Source organism: Caretta caretta, chromosome 2 (genome assembly GCF_965140235.1).
Source record: "Caretta caretta isolate rCarCar2 chromosome 2, rCarCar1.hap1, whole genome shotgun sequence".
Lineage (NCBI taxonomy): Eukaryota > Metazoa > Chordata > Testudines > Cheloniidae > Caretta > Caretta caretta.
Window position 1 is genome coordinate 179,473,310 of NC_134207.1, and position 21,553 is coordinate 179,494,862.

Sequence of the window (21,553 nt, forward strand, 5' to 3'; positions counted from 1 at the left end):
CTTTCAGGACTGCTATGTATGCGGACGTAGGACAGACCTGGCTCCTAGGGCTGAGAGTGCAAACAGAGACCCTCAGAGTAGAAGGTAAAGGACATCTTACAATAAACTCCATCATCACCTCCCCCTGCCATCCCAGGCCAGGCGCCTTGGGGGAAGCAAACTTTCTTTAGGACACGTTGCTTCCGTTGTAGAGAACAGGAGCAGTGGAGAGGTCTGGCCATGCTCTTAGCTCTTGGTAGGATGCTGGTGGTTGCCTTGGAGCTACCAAGTTCTCACATTGTATTTGATTATTTTTTGAGCCAACTTAGAATCATAGAATCATAGAATATCAGGGTTGGAAGGGACCCCAGAAGGTCATCTAGTCCAACCCCCTGCTCGAAGCAGGACCAATTCCCAGTTAAATCATCCCAGCCAGGGCTTTGTCAAGCCTGACCTTAAAAACCTCTAAGGAAGGAGATTCTACCACCTCCCTAGGTAACACATTCCAGTGTTTCACCACCCTCCTAGTGAAAAAGTTTTTCCTAATATCCAATCTAAACCTCCCCCACTGCAACTTGAGACCATTACTCCTCGTTCTGTCATCTGCTACCATTGAGAACAGTCTAGAGCCATCCTCTTTGGAACCCCCTTTCAGGTAGTTGAAAGCAGCTATCAAATCGCCCCTCGTTCTTCTCTTCTGGAAACTAAACAATCCCAGTTCCCTCAGCCTCTCCTCATAAGACATGTGTTCCAGACCCCTAATCATTTTTGTTGCCCTTCGCTGGACTCTCTCCAATTTATCCACATCCTTCTTGAAGTGTGGGGCCCAAAACTGGACACAGTACTCCAGATGAGGCCTCACCAATGTCGAATAGAGGGGAACGATCACGTCCCTCGATCTGCTCGCTATGCCCCTACTTATACATCCCAAAATGCCATTGGCCTTCTTGGCAACAAGGGCACACTGCTGACTCATATCCAGCTTCTCGTCCACTGTCACCCCTAGGTCCTTTTCCGCAGAACTGCAGGTGGTGATCTTCATGATGTTTGGAGAGCCTGAGTCATGGTTTTGATTGCTTGGGGTTGGCAGTACAGAATTAATGATCGTATTTGGCACTTAGGCAGTACTTTCCATGTAAGGTGGGCAAATGAGCCTGAGACTGCTGGAGCTGGTCAACTCCTCACCCCCTGGCACTGACACATTAGGTACAAGGGAGAAGGAGGGGGGAGCTTCAAGAAGGGGAGAGGGAGTAGTCGTAAGCCTTGACTGCCTGTTTACCTGTCCAACTGCAAAAGAAACCCTGATCACCACCTGCAGCCCTGCGTACAAGTGCATTTTAGCTCTGACGAGTGATAGAGAGATACTCTGGGCAGATGTGTGGCTGTCCTCCAGCTGGTGACAGTCAGTAAATATGCCACAGTCTGCTGGTCCCTGCTAGCTCCACCACTGGTAGTGAGGGTCCCAGTCACTGGCAATATTTATATGGAAGAGGACAGCAATTGCGACTGATGATTTTTGTCTTCCCCAGCTGCCTACGGTCCACACCACAGGAAAGGGGAGCACAGGCATCTGGCGGCAGCAGTGGACAGTGGTTGATACCAATGTCCTTGGCTCCCCCTGCTGTGTGTGGTGGAGGACGCTGCTTGTGGAGGAGTTGTCTTGCAAAGGCACATCTGACAGTGTCATGCCTTCCGGAAGTGGTTGGAAGTTTGTGTCAATGTTTTTTGGCTGCTCTCGCTGTCCATTGTTCAGGGCCCTGCAGAGAATTCTTTCCTCTGACAAAAAAAAAAAAATTAATTGGACCTATATTTAAAAATCAGTTTGGAAAATATGTTGCTTTAAATGAACTCAGTTTTAACAATCAGTTCAAGATGTGTCATTCCCTGAGCCAGCAGGGGCTGGGAGCACTGTACACGCAGCCCACTCAGCCCCTCAGCTTCCCTGGGGCAGAGGGAGGGTTACTGCAATGCAGGCGAGAGGTACTGCAGCTGTAAAGGAAAGGAGGGCCTACAACATCTAACAGAAAAACAAGGTGTGGATAGTAAAATACGTATTGATGCTTTAAATCTGTGTAATACGTCCTTTAATCAGGGCTATATCCTGCACTTGCATGGAGAATTGGCTGCAGTGTTTTAATAGGTCTTTTCCAGTTCTAACCTCTAAAACCCTACCTGTTCTTGTCAAATTACCGGCTGTAGCATGTACCAATAAAAGATACAGATTGCGAAGACTTGAGCAAAGGTGGTAACAACAGAAGCAAGCAGAACCAGGCTAGTGTAGCCTGCCAACTTCCCACCCCGCAGTTACTGGGACTCAAAGCCAATCATTGCTGCAACTCCAGAGCTTAAAATTCTTCAGAACACAGTCACACATTCTCTAAGGACAAAGTAGTGTTCCAAAAGCATTCTGGACACAGCTCTGCAGTTGAGGCTCTTGTCGATGTCTAAAGGCGTGGGTGATAACTGATAAGGAATAACTGGGAATTTGGCTGAGAAAATGAAGAACACAGTGCCATGAATAAATCAAACTGTAGGACTGTCAGAAATGGATGTCGGAGGAACATTAATACGATGTAATGTGAGGGGATAATGAATCAAGACGGACTTAGAAGGAATGAACTCTTCTAAGTAAGCAGTAATACATGACTGGGTATGTATTTGCCAGTCAATATTACTCTGGCAGGGCTTGCAATTTTTCTGGTATGGTGCACTCCTTTTATAAGAATCACCTCTGTCCTGGATGATTTGTTTCTTATAAACAGTTGATTCTTAAAAGTGGAGCATTTTAGAACTTTAGGAATGATTTTGTCCCAGTAGTTTTGATCACTATATGTGGTTGATTCTTATATCAGTGATTCTTATAAATGGAGTGCACTGTCCCACAGAATATATGTTCTTTGAATGTAACCATGGACATGATTTTTTAATTCAGGGCTTGATCCCGTTGACTTCAGTGGCTTGGACTCTTTCCATTGCCTTCAGTTGGCTTTGGATCAGGGTCTTTTTTCAGTAGATTGAGTTGGCAATATTACGTACGTGCAGAGACGCATATGCTAGATAACAGGTTTCAGTGCAAGGGAGACATAGTTTCCATTGAAGAGTTGCTGTATTGCTTAATAATGATCTGGCAACATTTTGAGATCTGCCCTATAAGAAGAATTTCTCGAAATAAAGAACATTCTGAGTACAGGAGAAATTTAAACTAGTGACCATAATCTGTAGTCAGTCCCAGCCATCTGTTCTTTCTCTTCCATTTTTCTCTTCTCTTTCCCACCCTTTAATTCCTTCTTGCACCCTAATCTGTACCGTACATAGTGTACAAAACATGGATTCCAATATGCTCATTTGACTTTTGTGTTTTTAATTGTGTTGCTGCTTTTGGTGTTTGTGCATGTTTGTGATCTACAGCTATCTTTTTTCCAATGTAAATTATAGCTGTAATATAAAATATACAACGATGTGGTGTGAAATAAAGGTTTTGTTTGCATAAGCGGGTCCTCCTAAATGAGCACCAATATCACTTTTCTACGTCACCTCTCTTGCAGACAAAGCCATCTTTAAAATATTTTAGGGAGTTTTACAATTTTTATGACAGTTTTTCCCCCCAATTTTCCATCTGAAGATACAGACTCTCTTAGTTATTTACCCTGAGTTCAACTGCTCTACTCACTGCTCAGTGATGCCTCCTCCTGGCTGTTCTGGGGATTAGCTCTGCCCAGCCGACACCCCTTTCCAGGGGTTGCACTCCATCATTCTCCATTTCTCTCTCACTCCAGGAGCTGCTGATTTCTGTTCATGACTCAGTCCTCTGGCCAGATCACTAAGTGGTTTCCCCTTCTGAAGTATGATATTTTCCAAGTCTCTCAGGAAAAAACAGCGTTCAACAGTCCTCACGCCCACTGCCCTGACCCTGTCACTCCTGCTGTGACTCAGACAGTCTGCTAGTTCACTGCTCCTGGCAGTACCACTCAGCAATGGTAGATTTTTTTTTTTAAATAGTGTCTAAAGTTAGGTTTCTTTAGTGTCCATATTTAGGCATTTTAAATAGTGTCCATAAATAATGTCCATATTTAGGCATTTTAAATAATAATAATTAATAAGGTTTGCTTTTTTTCAGAAGAGCTAAGTACCCACAACTCCTACTGAAGTCACTGGCCTGTTTGAAAATCAGCCCACTTATTTCGGTGCCTAAATATGAGCTTAACTTTTGACACTCAGGGTGAAATCCTGGCCCCGCTGAAGTCAATGGCAAAACTACCGTTGTCTGCAGTGGGACCAGGATTTCACCCCCCATTATTTAAATGTTTGGCCTTCATACCTAATTCTTCAGTGTCACAAGATGTAGAGCTGTAAATTGATCACTGAGCAGGGTTAATATATATATATTTCCCCCTTTGCATTTTGATGTAATATATATTTACTAATATTTATAGGGTAACACTTGTGTTCTTTCTCTTTATATTGATATTATAGGGCCCAGTCATGCTCCCACTGAAGTCAATGCTCAGTAGGAGCAGAAGTAATTACGTTTTCTTATTTTTAAATAAAGAACAAGTTGACTACACACTAAAAAGTAGAGATCTTTGTTCAGACGGTAAAAAGGTTATGGATGAGATTTTAACTTTTAAGTCTGTTTGCACATCATAAGACGGAAGGAAAGTAAGAGCAAGAGACTTGAATAGAAAATGAAATCTATATGAACCATAAAATATAACCACTGTGCAATAATGTGTATCATTATCCATAGGGGAAAAACCCTGGCAACTCTTGTTGAAATATACAGCATACGGCTACAGTAATCAGATGAAATATAAGAAAGGCTTGCAATAATATTGTACACATTTTCAAACATTGGTGCCTAAGGTTAAGTGCCTAGGGATTAGCATTAATGGGAATGAGGCATTCAGATCCCATATGCAGGTTTGAAAATCTCAGCCCTAAATCCTTACTTGGATCCCAAATAATTGGCCTTATTTTCAGATGTACTAAATTCGAACAGCTCCCACGGACCTGCAACTTTTGGCTCAATGTTGTTATTGATTAATTGAAGCAGTCTGTACAAGTCATTGAGTTAAATGCTGATATGCTTGGATATGCACTTTTCCACAGAAATGTGTAACTATTGTGCTTTAACCACTCTTGTTGAGTGAATGCTACCACCCAAACTTTACATGTAGGCAGAACTTTAAAATCAGTTCACCTCCCTCCAAACTGAGGGCTGACCGTTTTCTATTCAGTACGTGCATCTAACATGCAGTGCATTTTGTTTTTGCCAACCCAGTAAAAATGTAAATACTGTATATTCTAGGTTTCTCCTTACCCCTTAATCCAAAATATAGAGAGAGGGAGAGGATGAGAGAAGGAAGGAAAAATGCTGAAGAGGCTAGACTTTGTAAATACATTTTCTCTTTTTTTATGTTTTCCCCTACTTTGGCGGAACGGCTTTGTTGAAATGAACAGTAATAACAAATTGAATAGGTTCACCAAACTGTATTGGGTGGCTAGCTGATTAGATAAGGATCACCCCAATATACATACATATGTGAATATACACTAACTCAGAAAAACAAACAGGTTAGATTGTCAGCTGTTTGGAGGAAGGGACTGTCTTTTATTAATATATGTGTGCACAGAGCCTAGAACAATGGTGCGTGGCTGGGACTTCAAGACACTACCACAATACTAATGACTAGTAATGATAATTAACAGGAAACGCCAAGCACAACTGTCAAGGTTCCTTCCCCACTCTGAACTCTAGGGTACAGATGTGGGGACCTGCATGAAAACTCCCTAAGCTTACTTTTACCAGCTTAGGTTAAAACTTCCCCAAGGAACAAACTATTTTACCTTTTGCCCTTGGACCTTATTGCTGCCACCACCAAGAGTCTAACAGATATATAACCGGGAAAGAGCCTGCTTGGAAACGTCTTTCCCCCCAAAATCCTCCCCAAACTCTACACCCCCTTTCCTGGGGAAGGCTTGATAAAAATCCTCGCCAATTTGCATAGGTGAACACAGACCCAAACCCTTGGATCTTAAGAACAATGAAAATGCAAACAGATTCTTAAAAGAAGAATTTTAATTGAAGAAAAAAAATAAAAGAATCACCTCTGTAAAATCAGGATGGTAAATACTTTACAGGGTAATCAGATTCAAAACATAGAGAATCCTTCTAGGCAAAACCTTAAGTTACAAAAAGATGAAAAAACAGGAATATACATTCTATTCAGCACAGTTTATTTTATCAGCCATTTAAACAAAACAGAATCTAATGCATATCTAACTAGATTGCTTATTAACCCTTTACAGGAGTTCTGACCTGCATTCCTGCTCTGGTCCCGGCAAAGGCAACACACAGACAGAGAGAGCCTTTGTTTCTCCCCCCTCCAGCTTTGAAAGTATCTTGTCTCCTCATTGGTCATTTTGGTCAGGTGCCAGCGAGGTTATCCTAGCTTCTTAACCCTTTACAGGTGAAAGGGTTTTTCCTCTGGCCAGGAGGGATTTTAAAGGTGTTTACCCTTCCCTTTATATTTATGACAACAACTAAAAGAAAGTTAAATGTTAAGCAAAATGGAAACATAGAAAATATTGTTACTCAGCCTTCTAGAATGCTGTGATTGCACTATGGAAATGTTGCTATTTGCTTGCATTTCGCATTTCACTAGAGCTGTCACTTGAAAAAGTGACACTATTCACTGGTAAAAGTAAAATGTGTCACCATTAGTTGGTACTGCCTGCAAGCTTTCTATAATACTGAATTCACAACATCCCCATGCTAAGAGTTAATTAATTACAAGAATAGAAGTGCTGCCTCTGTAGTACGCCAGTATGTTTGCCTCCAACTCTTCAGTGGCGTATGCTTATACAGCCTTGGAGAATTCTGATACCTGCTGTGCCCTGCAAGGTGAAAAAGAAATGACAGTAAATTCAAGAACACTCTCATCCACAAGTTATCCTAAAATGTTCAGCTTCCATGACACCAGAGAGGTGTTATTAGAAATTATGAGGTATCTTCCTGCATCTTCCTCTGTAGAGTCACTGGCACTTTGGGGGGTAGTTACACTGACAGAACAGTGAGACCTATTAGACTATGGTATTGTCTCAAAAGGGGAGTGACTGAGGCATCATTTTGTGGGTCAGTTAAAATTAGACTGGCTGGAACACCTTAGCTTACACTGCATGGGAGGATCCTGGTTGACCTACCAGTTCTTTTAGATCTTTTGCTCCCATTAATGGTAGGGATGGATTTTTACAAACGGCAAATTATAGATGAGGGATCAGATCCTTACCCTATGTAAATCGGTGTCGTTCTCCTGGATTTAGGGGAGCTACACCAATTCACACCATCTGGCCCAAGTTCTGTTAGGTTTCCTGACTGTTGTGATTCATCCAGACCCTTACTGAAAAAATAAACCCATTCTTGTTTACCTTAAAAATTGAAATTAGCTGAACTAATTAGTGCTTAATTTCCTACTAGCACCAAATGCAGCCAAGGCAGCTATTTATAATTTCAGAATGTCTCTGGAAGATTTATAGCTATCACAAAAATCTTCCTTTTCAACTTCCAAAGGTTTTAGCATTACACTTGCTTCTTAACATCAGTTCATCTTTAGATCCTGTGGAAACAACACCAAACCCAAACATGGAATGGGAATGAGCTCACACCATCTGCAGAGACTTCTCTTTGGGACATGAAGTGTTTAACTAAGGAAGACCCCTACGTGAGCAGCAGCAGTTCAAATATAAAGCCTTCTATAACAAGTGCATTTTAAATGGTGTTTATGGTGATACAAAATGTTACACTAGCTGATATTCGTTCCAGGATTCATTACAAGGAAACACTAAGATAGAAATTAGCTTCATGAGCAGATGTCAGACTTTCTAAAATGCTAGGTTAAAACAAAGCATCCTATTGAAATGGAAACTACAGAATGAGGCTAGGAGAGGTTTATTATAGCCAACAAAAGTATAGTGGTTGCAACATTTTCAAATGTGGCATTACGTTCATTATATATAAGATGATCATGCTTTTTGATAACAGTCATACATATAGAAGCATAATAATTACAATGATTAATACCTTCATACTTAGCACTTATTTGCATATTGAATCTTCAAAGCATTTAAATAACCTAAGCTAATGAGTTTTCACAGTATGCTTGTGAAGTAAGATGTAAGTCTTATTATCCCCATGCTAAATGGAAAAACAGAAGCAGTGAAATTAGGAGACTTGCCCAAGGCACCAAAAAGAATCAATATGAGGACTGGGATTGGAAGGAGACATGACAAACCCATGAAAAAAACACAGAAATTGGGCCTGTTTTTGGCTTAATTAGCTTGCGAGTTACTTGTTCGTCAGTTTTTGGCTTGTAGCTTGTTGCTTGTTTGGCTTGTGGCTTGTTGCTTGTTGTAGATTGTTGCTTCTTTTTTTTTGATCGGCTCCCAGAAAGCAGGGGCAAGTGGGGCCAAGGGAGGGATAGAGTCAGGGGTGCACAGCGGGCCCACCACAATCCCAGACTGTATGCCAGGGGGATCTAGTCACATACAGTGTTGGGGTTCTTAGGGACTAACTTGTTTTGGCCTTGTTTTGAAATGGGATTAGCTTGATTTTTGGTTTATTGTGAAAGTCAGGGTGCTGATTTAATGTGTGAAAGTTGGCAACTGTGATTGGAAGTCAGAAGTAGGATGTATGCAGAATGAAGAACTTTGTACAAGAGGATGATAAACTGATATGGCTGGCAGATGGACTGTGATGGCACTGAGATAACCTGGATTGTTTGAGAGCTAACAAAAAGTCCAAATTTTAAAAATTGTGAAGCCAATGGGCCCCTTACCTTCTCAGAATTCCAGTGGTCCTTGTTGTTGGAGTCTTCAAGCCCTCCAGAGATATTTGTTGAATTTTCAGGGAATAGTCATAATCTGAACTGATCAATGAGCCAGTATCAATATACTAGTCTCAGTGATTTCAGATCTGGGTGGAGAATATATGCCTGCTCTTGTTGTAATGGATCTGGCAGAATTGAAAGTATTGCTGGAGGTTCCAATTCTGAGGAAAGGAGATCTGAGAATCAAAACTGAAGTGCCCAAAAATGGAGCTATTTTACGTCACCTGAACTTTGTCCTGTTGGTCCTCGTGATGACCCTAAAAGAAGCGTTGTAGGGAAGGCAAAATTCTTGACTCTGGTTCAGAAGGAAGCATTAGGGAGAACAGATCTCTGCCATATCAGGAGCAGAACTGAAGGTACCTTATATTCTCTTTCATGGTCCTATTTCATAGCCTCTTTCATGCCCATATTTGGAGCAGGAAGTCCTTGAAGGCCCCTCACGCTGGGTATTATATTTCCAGAATGAATTGTCTGCCAGCATGTCATCCTTGTTGTGAAAATGAAGAGCCAGAGAAATGATTTGAAGCTGACTACATTATTCCTGGTACCTGATATCCCCCTACAGAATGGTTGAGATTGACTTTCTCCTGTTGGTTAACATAATACAAAAGATTTCACCATGGATTTGTCTGCAAAGACCTCTCTTGATATGAGGGAAGAGAGCGTTGAAAGTCAATGAAATTGTCCTCAGCTCCCAAGACATTTATGTGAAGCATTAGTTCTTTGGGTTTGTAGAGACCCTGGGTCATACAATTGCTGAGGTCTCCAGAAAGCTATGTTGGAAGTATCTATTCGTATCACAGCTGATGATGAAGAAGAAGAGATGAATAGTACTCCCTTGCAGGTATTCTTGAGCTTTATGCACACAAGTAAGGTCCTGAATCTTCTGAGGTACGATCACAGAGACTCCATGCTGTCATGCAGAGGACTGTACACGATCCTTAATCAAGCTTGAAAAGATTTACTTTAAAGTATGGCAAACAATGCCATGTAGGTGAAGAAAGCCATGACTTCCATACCCCTGAGGAAGAACCTTATCCTCTTTTGACATTGAGATTACACAGAGAATAACGATCTATGAATCTCTTAAATTCTGTCATTTGACCAGTAAGTAACTGCAGAGTTGGTGTCCAAAACAGCTCTTGTGAAACCCAGCTGTGCTCTACAGTTACAGACAGATGAGCCTGTAAGGATTTCTCCAACAACAGGAGATATATGTTGGTGGGTGGCCTTCACCCAAGCACTGCAGAGACTGAGCCTACCAGTCTGTAAACAGTATCTTTCCAATATATAATGTACTGTATTTCAACTACAGTTCCTTACTGCATTCTGCCATATGTAACAGCCTAAATAGGACTGGCTGGAGCCAAAAGAATGGCTGCTAGCTGAACTCCGCCTGCTTTGAACCAGATAGGGGAACCCGTTCAACCCACAGACTAGGCAATGATACCAATACATAACCAATATTAAGACGACAAATCCTAACAACCACTAAAATAGGAACAAACTAGCTAATAGCTGACCAACGCATAAAAGAAGGTTCTTCCTTGAGTTAGTCAAAAGTTTCACAAATTTGTTGTTTATTTTCCTAAAAAGAGTTTTCATTCAAGTTTAAAAAATAATTCCAAGATTTGTTCCCCTACACTGTTTTAATCAGCTCTAGCTCTTTTAGCTTTTGCTGATAAGAAGGCACCAAGGGTTCGCTGAGTGTTAACGCTGCATTCTTGAACTCCGACTTGAAACCAACGGTGCACGCTCCTCAGAAGAGTAGGGATCAACATGGACAATGCTCAGAAGAAAACCTGGAGGTGGAGTATGCCATGTTATATTTTCAAAGCTATTATATGTGAATGTGACAATAATACTTTTTTGTTTGAAAAGGTGTAAAATCACAGCTCATCCAACTGCTAACCTAGTACAAGATCAGAACCTTACATATGTTTGCATTATGACATATAGAAATCCTGGATTTTACTGTGCTAAAATAGTGCAACGAGTGTCATGTAATTTCTATGTTTATTTGTGCACACACACTCCTCCCCTCAGCCCTTGGGGGATTTTCACACAGACAAACCCTGAAGAGAGGGAGCTATGCCAGAATTCTTGCTCCCCACTACTTCAAACCTAGGAGATTAAGTCACAGACAGAGGGTATGTCAACACTTACCATTTAAAGCATACAAAGTCCCTTTTTTGTGCTAAAACCACAGGAGCGTCTACACTTATTAAAAAGAAAACCACCTTCACGAGAGGCGTACAGCTCTTACTGCTGTTCTTTTCGCACTTTTTGCACTGAAAGTGAAGACACTTTGCACCAGCATAAACACTCTTTGGCCGCTGAAAGATATCCCACCGTTCCAAAAGCGACCACTCTGGCCCGCATCTCTGCTGCTCTGATGCTCGGACGTCCGCCCCTCCCCCTGTAAGCCCCGGGAAGTTTGATGCTCCCTTTCCCTTTGTTTGGAGATGTGGCGGGGAAAGCAGCCAGACAGCAGGAGGTTTTAAAAAAAATGCCAAGGAAGAAACCAGGAAGTAATGGGGCTGCTGAAACATGAAGCAGGGCAGCACGGGGCACTGAGCAGGGACCCAGAATGCCTTCCGCTCACCCCCCGCCCAAGATCTATCGAGAGAGCTGCACTGTGGGATAGCTGCCCTACAGCGCTGCTCTCATCAGCAATGGAAGTGCTAGTAGCCTAAACACTCTCTGACGCCTGAGGAATTGAGTGAGTACACAAACCAGCGCTTTACTTTTACCGGTTCCCTATCACCAGTGAAACTTACAGCACAAAAACTCTAAGTGTAGACATACCCTCAGAGACTTTAAGGCCAGAAGGGCCATCATGACCATCTAATCTTATCTCCTGCACATCCCCAGCCGCAGAACTTTGCCCAACCACTCCAGTAATGGACCCCTAACCTCTGGCTGAGTTACTGAAGTCTCCAAATCATGATTTAAAGATTTCAGGTTACTGTGAATCCACCATTTAATTTAAACCTGCAAGTGACCCATGCCCCATCCTGCAGAGGAAGGTGAAAACCCCCCAGGTCTCTGCCAATCCTGGGGGGAAATTCCTTCATGACCCCAAATGTGGTGATCCTTAGACCCTGAGCACGTGGGCAAGGCCTGCCAGGCAGGTACCTGGAAAATAATTATTTGTAGTAACTTAAACTAGTAACCCAACTGGTGTCCTGTCTCCAAAAGTTTGGGTTTTTGTCCCCAAATCAAGGGGGGAAATTCCTTCCTGACCCCAAAGATACAGTTGGACCCTAAGCACATCAGCATGACCCACCAGCCAGACACCTGGGAAAGACTTCTCTGTAGTAGCTCAGAGCCCTCCCCATCTAGTGTCCTATCACCGGCCATTGATGATATTTGCTACTAGCAGTTGCAGATTGGCTACATGCCATTGTAGGCAGTTTCATCATACCGTCCCCTCTATAAACTTATCAAGCTCAATCTTGAATCCAGTTAGGTTTTTTGCCCTCACCACTGCCCTTGGAAGGCTGTTCTAGAACTTCACTACGATGGTTAGAAACAGTATTCTAATTTCAAGTGTAATATTCTTGCTGGCCAGTTCATATCCACTGTCTCTATCTTCATCTTCCTCCCTCTCTCAGATCAGGCTGAGAGACGGAGGGTTCTGCCCTACCACGTTTGAAGTTTTATGCAGAGGGGGAGCTGTCCCGCTGATCTGGGCTTCCTTGGCACCTCTTTGGTCTGAGACTGCAGCAGAGACCTCAGATTAGTGTTCTTGCTCTGCGGATACACAGGCTCTGCTGAGCCGCACTTGCTGAGGACAGCACTGGGCCAGCAGGCAAGACTGTGTGGCCACACAGGCAAACACCTCAGGTAGAGCCCAGATCATGGGGGTAGAGTCAGCAAGGTCAGTAACACCTGGCTCCCGGAAGCCATCCACAGACACAGAGAAATGTATAGAGCTCAGTACAGTGGGGTGCTGTTTGCTCCAGAGGACTTTAGTCTATTTGAGCAGGAATGTCCAAGAGGTAGCATCTTTTTGACCTGAGATAGGAAGCTATATTCAAATGCAGTTAATGTAAGGTAATCATTAACATGGTTGCTGTACTTTGCTCATTCAGGTTGGGATGGCCAGTGCTAGCAGACTGTATGTAGAATTAGTATCTGGTTTTTTTAAAAATATGAATGGAACTGAGAGCCCTGTGGTTGAGACTCTGGCAATTTTGAAACCTTGAACCATTGAATTAATGCCCATGATTTTGGTGAGGTAAACTGCAACTGTTCCAAACTGTAAAAATAGCCCATTTCTTCTATAGGCGTTAGATCACCTTTTCCAAACTGCACAAATCCTTTATTAAACAGGCATGATGCGTGTTTGTATGAGATAGAAAATGTATCCCCAACCATGTGTAACTTTCATTTGTGACTTTCCCCTTGGAGAGTTATTTCTCTACCTCACTTTGTGGGAAGAAGTTCAGAACCTATATAAACCCACAGCACACCTTTCATTTCCGAATGATTTAGAACTTATAGCTGCAAATAACCTAAATAGGCAACTGGAAGTGGTAGGTGAGGTACCCGTCTTGTCTCATCATTCTTGTATGCCAAAATTCATATGCATACTCACATTTTGTAAATAAATATGTTTATAACATATATGTATGTATGTGTGTGTGTGTGTAGATTTTTTATGCTGTGACTGTGTGAGAAGCAAGGAAGAGGTTTCATTTTCCTCTACCACCGTTTCCACAAAAATTCAGAGAGTAGATTGGCTCCAGATCATACATAGTCTGGTTAATTCAGATTGCCTTTGCTCAGCAAGTATCGTGAGGCCCTCCTACTGTGCAGAAATGTTGTGTTATTTTGTTAATAACATTGATTGGGTGAGGGGCAAACTATCTGCTTCTGTGTAAAAAGAGTAAGGTTATGGGATGTAAGTGAAAACTTTGTTAGAGAAGGGCTGGCCCTAGGTGGAAAATGTTTTTTGCCGAGCAAAAAACCAAACCAAAACAGCTGAATGAGGTGATGATTTCCCACATGCTGATTTGGCGGCCCTAGAAGTTAACATCCAGGTCAACTGCCATGATTGCCCAGCCCTGCAGCCGGCCCTGTGTTAGAGCTTCACTTGGTATCCCTCACTGAGATGCTGGAGGTGTTGAGAGAACTCCGGGTCACAACATGTGAAGGCCAGGAAGTCCATTTCTGGTGCTCACCTGGAACATCTCTCTTAGAGAGGACAGACAGCCCCTTCTTTAACTTGCGATCATATCTAAAAATGACAATTCACTGTAGTCTGGGTTAAAAAAAAAGAGATTAAAAATGCCATTCATAAACTTGAGCTGTATGTTATACTAGATGTGATCTTATGATTTACATATGAAGACTGGAATACAAGGGACTGGTAATGAGATATGGAGGCTTTCACCCATATATTACCAGTTCGCATCTAGCTCAAGTTAATAGCAACCAGCAGTTGTGAGTATCTGATGACTGTGTGATAGGCTATGTAAAATGAGTTAGTGTTGTCAGTCTAGCTACTTAAAGACATATGTCCACATCACAGAAAAATATAATCACAGCTGGTGGTAACTGGGCCTCCATTTTGGCACTTGAGTTAAAGGGCCAAAGGACTAAATGGGCATGGATAATGAAGTAGTTGTCAGGGTTGAGACACATTGGTGGGGTAGCGTGGAGGAGTTTGCACTAATGCTGCCTGTGCTGTACTGTCCTGTGAATAAGTAATAATAGTACTAGTGAGCTCTTCTCCAGAGCTTTTCATCAGTAAATCCTGAAGCGCTTGACAGAGGATGTCAGTAGAGGATTTCGGTATCCAGGGCTCTGAACATATAGTACTTTTCATAAACACTTCAGTTGTTTAATGAAGACAAGGTGGTTGATGATGATGATAACAATAAAAATACATTATCTAGCACCTTTCATCTACACGATCTTTCAGTTGGTCTGTCTACCCCGCAGTGAAAGGCAACCAATGTTTAAAAATATATAGCAACACTAAATAATAGTCTGGTTCAAGAATTGCAGCATAAATCATAATTACCCCATTCTTTCTTTGTCCGATTGAAACCGCAGGGGGAATTTAGGTAGGTATGATGTAATTACCTGTGCTAGAATTTGGCCAGGATATCTGGATCAAGTGTCTTGATACTGTGACTCTTAATTTATTTCAGTTAATAAATTTGCAAATAAAACCATCTCTTAGTGGATGCCTAATAATTAAAACAATAGTTAAACAGTGATTTGGAAAATTGATGCAATGCTAGCAGAAGACCACCAAACTCTGTCCACATAAATAAAAGAAACGCAACCCGTCCTATATCCCATCAGTTAAGAAGCCTGAGTAAACATGGGCCAAGCAATGTGCCATGAAGTCAACAAATCTGGCTCTGATACGTCAGCCGGGTGAGTAAAGCCAGAGTCAAATTCCCTCCCTAAAAATGTCCTGCCACCAGGTTGCTGTTAGTTCAAGTACTCAAGCTAATTACAACTGTGATGGTATCACCAAGGAACAACACAGTCTTTTAGGTGGTGAGGAAATAAGCTATACAGTTTTATAGGCCAAAACTTACGTTTGAGTTATACTGGTAGCCATTGCAGATTATAGAAACCAAGTACAATTTACTCTTAGTGAAGAGCTCCACAAAGCAAATGGGCTGCTGAACTATTCTCAACTAGGTACAATTTCTACATTATCTTCAGCTATAGACTCGTACTGTCTGTAGCGTACATCATAGTAAGCTAGTCTGGAAGTGAAAAGTGCTACATAACTGCAATGAAGTCCACATCCAAATGGAAAGGTCTTATCTAATAGCCAATGTAGATGGAAAATGTTTGGGGAACACAGGTGCTACTAGATTTTCTTCTAAATAAAAATGTCAAAAGATCATTAATGGCCAGGTCTAACCATAAAGCTAAGGGTAGCCTAGAATTCCTCCTTACCTGTAAGGGGTTAAGAAGCTTAAACAACCTGGTTGGCACCTGACCAAAAGGACCAATGAGAAAAGAAGATACTTTCAAATCTTGGGGGAGGAGGGGGGGCAGGACACGGAAGGCTTTATTGTGTGCGTTCTCTTGGGAAGCAGAGAAGCATCAGGTCAGAAAACTCCTCCTATAAACCATCCTAAAAGTCTCTCATATTACAAAAATTGTAAGTAAAAGCCAGGCAAGGCGTGTTAGATTATCTTTTGTTCTGCTTGTGAATTTTTCCTTTGCTGGGGGGAGGGTTATTCCTGTTTTTTGTAACTTTGAAACTAAGCCTAGAGGAAGTTCTGCTGTGTTTTTGAATCTTTTGTTACCCTGTAAGTTATTTTCCATCCTGATTTTACAAAGGTGATTTTTACCTTTTTTTAAAAAAAATAAAATCCTCCTTTTAAGAACCTGACTGGTTTCTCTATTGTCCTAAGACCCAGGGGGTTGGGTCTGTGATCACTTTGTAACCAATTGGTTAGGATATTATTCTCTAGCCTCCCCAGGAAAGGGAGTGTAAGGGCTTGGGGGGGATATTTTGGGGGAATAGGAACTCCAATTGGTCCTTTCCCTGATTCTTTGTTAAATCACTTGGTGGTAGCAGCGTACCGTCCAAGGGCAAAGAATTTGTGCCTTGGGGAAGTTTTAACCTCAGTTGTTAGAAATAAGCTTAGGGGGTCTTTCATGCGGGTTCCCACATCTGTACCCTAGAGTTCAGAGTGGGGAGGGAACCCTGACAGCTACATAACTGCAATGAAGTCCACATCCAAACGGAAAGGTCTTAGCTAATAGCCAATGTAGATGGAAAACTTTTGGGGGACACAGGTGCTACTCGATTTTCTTCTAAATAAAAATGTCAAAAGTTCATTAATGGCCAGGTCTTGGGTTTACAACTTGTCCCCCAAATTTTTGTGTGAACTAATATTAGTCAATGGAACATTTTAGTGTGACATTTTTCAGTATAAAATAAGTGCTGTTTACCAATGAGCACAGGACTTCTACAAAGATATTGTGAAACAGGTGGACCTAAGTTCTTTACATGGTTTGAAACACCTGACCAAACACTTGGTACCTATTATATGCATCTCAAAGCCCTTTAAGAGCCAATGCTTCCAGCAGCTGCCATGGAAATAAAGAAGAATATTTGCAGGAAGCTTTACAAAATGTATTGTCTTTGGCCAACCTTGTGTGGTGTTTTTGGCTGGATGAGATGCAACTTGCTGTTAAGATATTATTCACATTTACTACTGCTCTTAAAGAGAACCTCCAGAGAGGGTAAGTTCATTTCTGAGCAACACTTTTGATGTCATGCAAGTACTGTATAATATATACAATATTACCAGCAATCTCTGAAGTATCATACTTCTTTGTTTTCTGTGGCTTAATTTTCTCATTTGCCTGTTTTGCAATTCCAGCTCAAGTGGTTCACGTGGTAGGAAAGGCAGCAGGTACATGCGAACGTATCATCATGCCTTGTTTCTTTTTAGACTACTCCCTGTGATTATTTCTCAGAACATTTCCTGTTAGGCCCATTTGTCCTTTTCATTCACATCTGTAAAAGTAAAATCACTGGAAAAAAAATAATCCTAAGGGCAATATAGTTTTGGCAGTGTGCTAGAAAAGAAAGAGCACAAGATGGAAATTACATGGAAAGAAGTAAAGAGCATTTAATTTCCAACTTCAACAGCTCAGTTAAGAAAGCTTTTCTTGGAAAGAAAAAGACGGGGTCATACATGATGACTGTTAATTTCCACTAACTGGGTAGGATTTTGCTTTCCAATAATATCTACCTATCTACTTACCTACCTACCTATTTCATTGGGAGTGCAAGTAGTTGGCACGTCTCAGAATCAAGCCCAAAAGGTCAAATTCACCCTATAGCAGAGCCCACACAAAGCCCCATGCACCACTTGAGCCATACTAAAGCCCTGGGTTAAAGGTTTAACACCAATCTCCACAGGCCCGGGGTCTATCAGGTTATGTCTACACTGCAATTAAAAGCCTGTGGCTGACCGTGCCAGCTGACTCAGACTAAAGAGCTCGGACTAAGGGGCTGTTTAACTGAAGTGTAGACATCTGAGTTTGGGCTGGAGCCCAGGCTTTAGGACCCTGGGTCCCAGAGCCCAGGCTGCAACTGGAGCCCAAATATCTACTCCATAATTAAACAGCTCCTTAGCAGTGTTGACATACCCTTAGTGAGCGGCAGGAAGCGTTTTGTACGTAGGGATGAGCGCACCTTGTGGTGTTTGATATTTTGTGAATCTGCAATATCCTTTGGGGGTTTGTGGTGTTCTCAAGACACTCTTACTTTAAATCCAGATGTGTGCTTTTCCAAGAAAGAGTCGATATTTTTTTTAAAGTTAAAGGGCAGCCTAGGCTCTGTTTAGCAATTGCACAGGCATGGGCGAGCTGCCTGTGTACAGTGTATTGTAGACTCTGGACTAGATCGTCATCTGCACCGGAGCTCCACTTGCCACAGCTGAGGAGAGCAGGGCAAAGTTGCCCCTCCATCTCACAAAGCAATCAAAGAAGGGGCCAAGGAGCCAGTCCTCTGGGGTGTATTAGGTATCTCTTCCTTCATTCGAATTTTCTCTCTCATATTGCTCCCTTTTTCAATCTCCTTACAGGGCACTCTCATTCTGTCCACTCTCTGCTCCACTTTTCACCCTGTTCTTTCTCGGTGCGCTGTTTCCTCTCTCTGCTCCTTTCAAAGGTCCTCTCCTAAACAGAGCATGGCCCACTTAATGTCCAAGGCTGAGATGAAAATTACAACTCAGAATGTCTGAGTAGGTTGGGAATTAGGCAAAATGAGTTTGCTCCTCCCGAATTGTGAGCGTCTCTGAAGTGAGCGTGGGATGTTACTTTATTACCCATACCCTTTAAATACAAAATTGACAAAAATTCTGGGAAGTGTTTCATTAGAAAACCAAAAAAACCCCCAAACTGAATTTTTTTTGGTCGGAAAGCAAAATCTTTTTTAGGTTTTTGGCAGGTTTTGGCTGATTTTATTTAATTTATTTATTTATTCTTTGGGTGCAGATTTTGGTTTTGTTTTGTTTTTAATTGAAAAATCAAAATTTTCTGCTATTACAATGAAAACCAAAAATATTTTCATTCACATTTTCTGGGTGGAAACCCCCATTTTTCCAGCCAGCTGTACTTGTGGGATCACAGACTGAGATGCATGGCTGCAATGGTATGAACAGGCTTCTATACTGATAACATTAGCAAGCATTTTACTAGCGCACAGATGATATACAATAGAACCTTGCTTATCTCTCCTTCCACATGGTATTAGAAGAGTTTTTTGTTTTTTTTTAATCACTACCCTCATATTTATGGGTAGAAACCCCAAGTCGTGGCTGTTCATAAGTTGACTGTATAGTTTTAAAAGAAAAAAAACATTTAAAAATGTTTCTCGACATAAGTTTTTTGTCAGCATATATTTCCTATCAGTCGGGAGTATATTGTCCCTTGGTTGTGTCAGCATAAATCCAATTAGCTTTCATGGGAACAGAATGGTTTATTCATCTGCCCATGGGCAATGCATAACTCCTATTCAACCCTTCATAGCTATGCTTCTGGTCCAGCTTCTGAGTTGCCACTACTTCTGTTCCTGTTCTGCCATTCCACAGGAATCACAATGGAACTTCATGACGTGCCTGGAACAATGATGGTGTGTTTTGCCTGACAGCAGCAAAATGAGGTGCATAGACATGCGTGTGGATAGAGAGCAGATGTCACTGAAAGACAATGCCCTTCTGTTGAGAGAACCATCTTTATGTGCTAAGGAACACGTGTGAAACATAAATAATCCTTTGTGAAAAGGGTTGATTTAGTTTTAAGAAATGTATGTCCTTTTGTAAAACTGTAATTTTTCCCTTTAAAGTAACCTACCGTATCTTGGTATTTATGCCATACTTGTCATCACTAATATCTGAGCACCCAGAGCCACAGTTAAATGTACTTAGTTAATTGAATGCATGTAGAAGGTGCCCACTGTGTGAATATGCACACAGTGACAGTACAGTAAATTAACAATATTACAGTATTAAATAAATAAGAACCACAGGAAAAGACCACCAACCAGCCGAAAAGGAAATGGCAAAGAGCAAGCCCTGTGTCATTAAGGCAAACCACCCACCAAACAAAAGACAGCAACTCTTTATTAAAACGAAAACCAGGAAAGACAAGGAGTTAAGATACCAAAAAGGAAATCAAAACAAAGGAGAGGGTCCAAAAAGAGTCAGGGGTAACCCTGATTCAATAACCAGGCCCGAGAAGCAACCCATGAAGTATCACATGTGGGAGAGAGTTCTCCAACACAGGTCCCTGGCCCAAGAAAGACAACCGAAAGCTGACTCATGATGCTGGCCAGAAGTACACAGCAGGCCAAGAAATTATTATTGAGGCATTTAGGGCTTGGATGATTTATGTATTACACTATCTCTTACCGCTTTCAATTTCGATTTCGATTTATGACTAGCCGATGGCTCCCTGGAATGCAGCTGTGCAGTCAGGAGCCTCTCTACACTTGCCTAACCCACATAAAGGTCCCCCAGAATTGGTGTCCCTGTGCTTGGAGGAGTGCAGGAGATGCGACTCAGTTGCTCACCCGAGCAGCAAGTCACTGGAAAGGGGGAGGGAACTAGCTGTAGCAAGTTGGTTGGCTCTGTGTGTTGGGGTGAGCTGGGGGAAAAAATTGTCCTGTACCCTTAAAGGGGTATCACAGATTGCCTCCCAGCAGTCCCTGGTTGCACAGAGAGTAGCACAATCTGCCTCTAGCTACATGCCCCCATCCTGTCCAATACAAGAACAGAAACCAGCACTGAAATGAACTTGTCTGCCTACTGAGAGAACACTTCTTTCACTGAAAATAATACTGAGTTTGTAACTCTGAGTGAAGGATTGTTTTATTGGCGAGGACAAAATTCAAACCTCCCTTAGTGACGTGGATTGCAATGTAAAAAATGACAACTGAACTGGTGCCGTTTCGAGAACATCAGAACTGTTTGTTTGCTAGAGCGGTCAAGCTTGTGAAAAACCTATGGCATGTGAATCCAGTGAGCTTTTCTTTTCTTTTTCCAGCTTAGCCACGTTTGCCTGGCTTGACTTGAGCCTGAGGTGAGCTCAGTTAACACTAACTGGCCTTTGGAGAGGTCATGATTCACAATCAGTGTACTCAGCTAGCACATATGGGTGTAGTAGAAATACATGTATAAAGTCGGGGCTGGCCCACAGCATTTTGGCACCTGAGGCGGAGAGCTCAAATGACGCCCCCATTCCCCCTTGCTTGGGCCAAAACTTTGAAACTCTGGGTCCTAGTGCCCCCCCCCCCCCCACGGTCTGGCACCTGAGGTGGCTGCCTCAGTTCACCTCTTGGTAAGGCCAGCCCTGTATAAAGCATACATTTTTTGTGTGTGTGCAGCAGGAGGAAGACCCTGACAGTCCCTACTCCATAGAGTTTATAAGCTACATAAATAAGACAGACAAAAAAAAAGTGGGGTGAAAAGAAATGTTATTATCCCCATGTTACAAGATGGTGTAGCAAAGCACAGACAGACCTGTACTTTGCTACTCCATCTTGTAACATGGGGATAATAGCATTTCTTTTCACCCCACTTTTTTGTATGTTCACCCTTTTTACAAGACCATGATAAATTTTGTACAAAGCATGCTTTGTGAAGTATCATTTGAAAACTCATAATCTGCTGAACATTATTGTCCCG

At 42.0% G+C, this 21,553-nt stretch overlaps 1 protein-coding gene across 1 annotated transcript in view; it reads right to left on the minus strand.

Moving 5' to 3' along the window:
• Positions 1 to 6,040: 6,040 nt before the first annotated feature.
• The window catches only part of EPDR1 (ependymin related 1), a 60,959-nt gene continuing 45,446 nt past the window's right edge, over positions 6,041 to 21,553 (minus strand). The window contains exon 3 of the mRNA XM_048839185.2: positions 6,041 to 6,876. Coding sequence (XP_048695142.1) covers positions 6,770 to 6,876 — 107 coding nt within the window. The 3' untranslated portion in view covers positions 6,041 to 6,769. The remainder of the gene's footprint in view (positions 6,877 to 21,553) is intronic.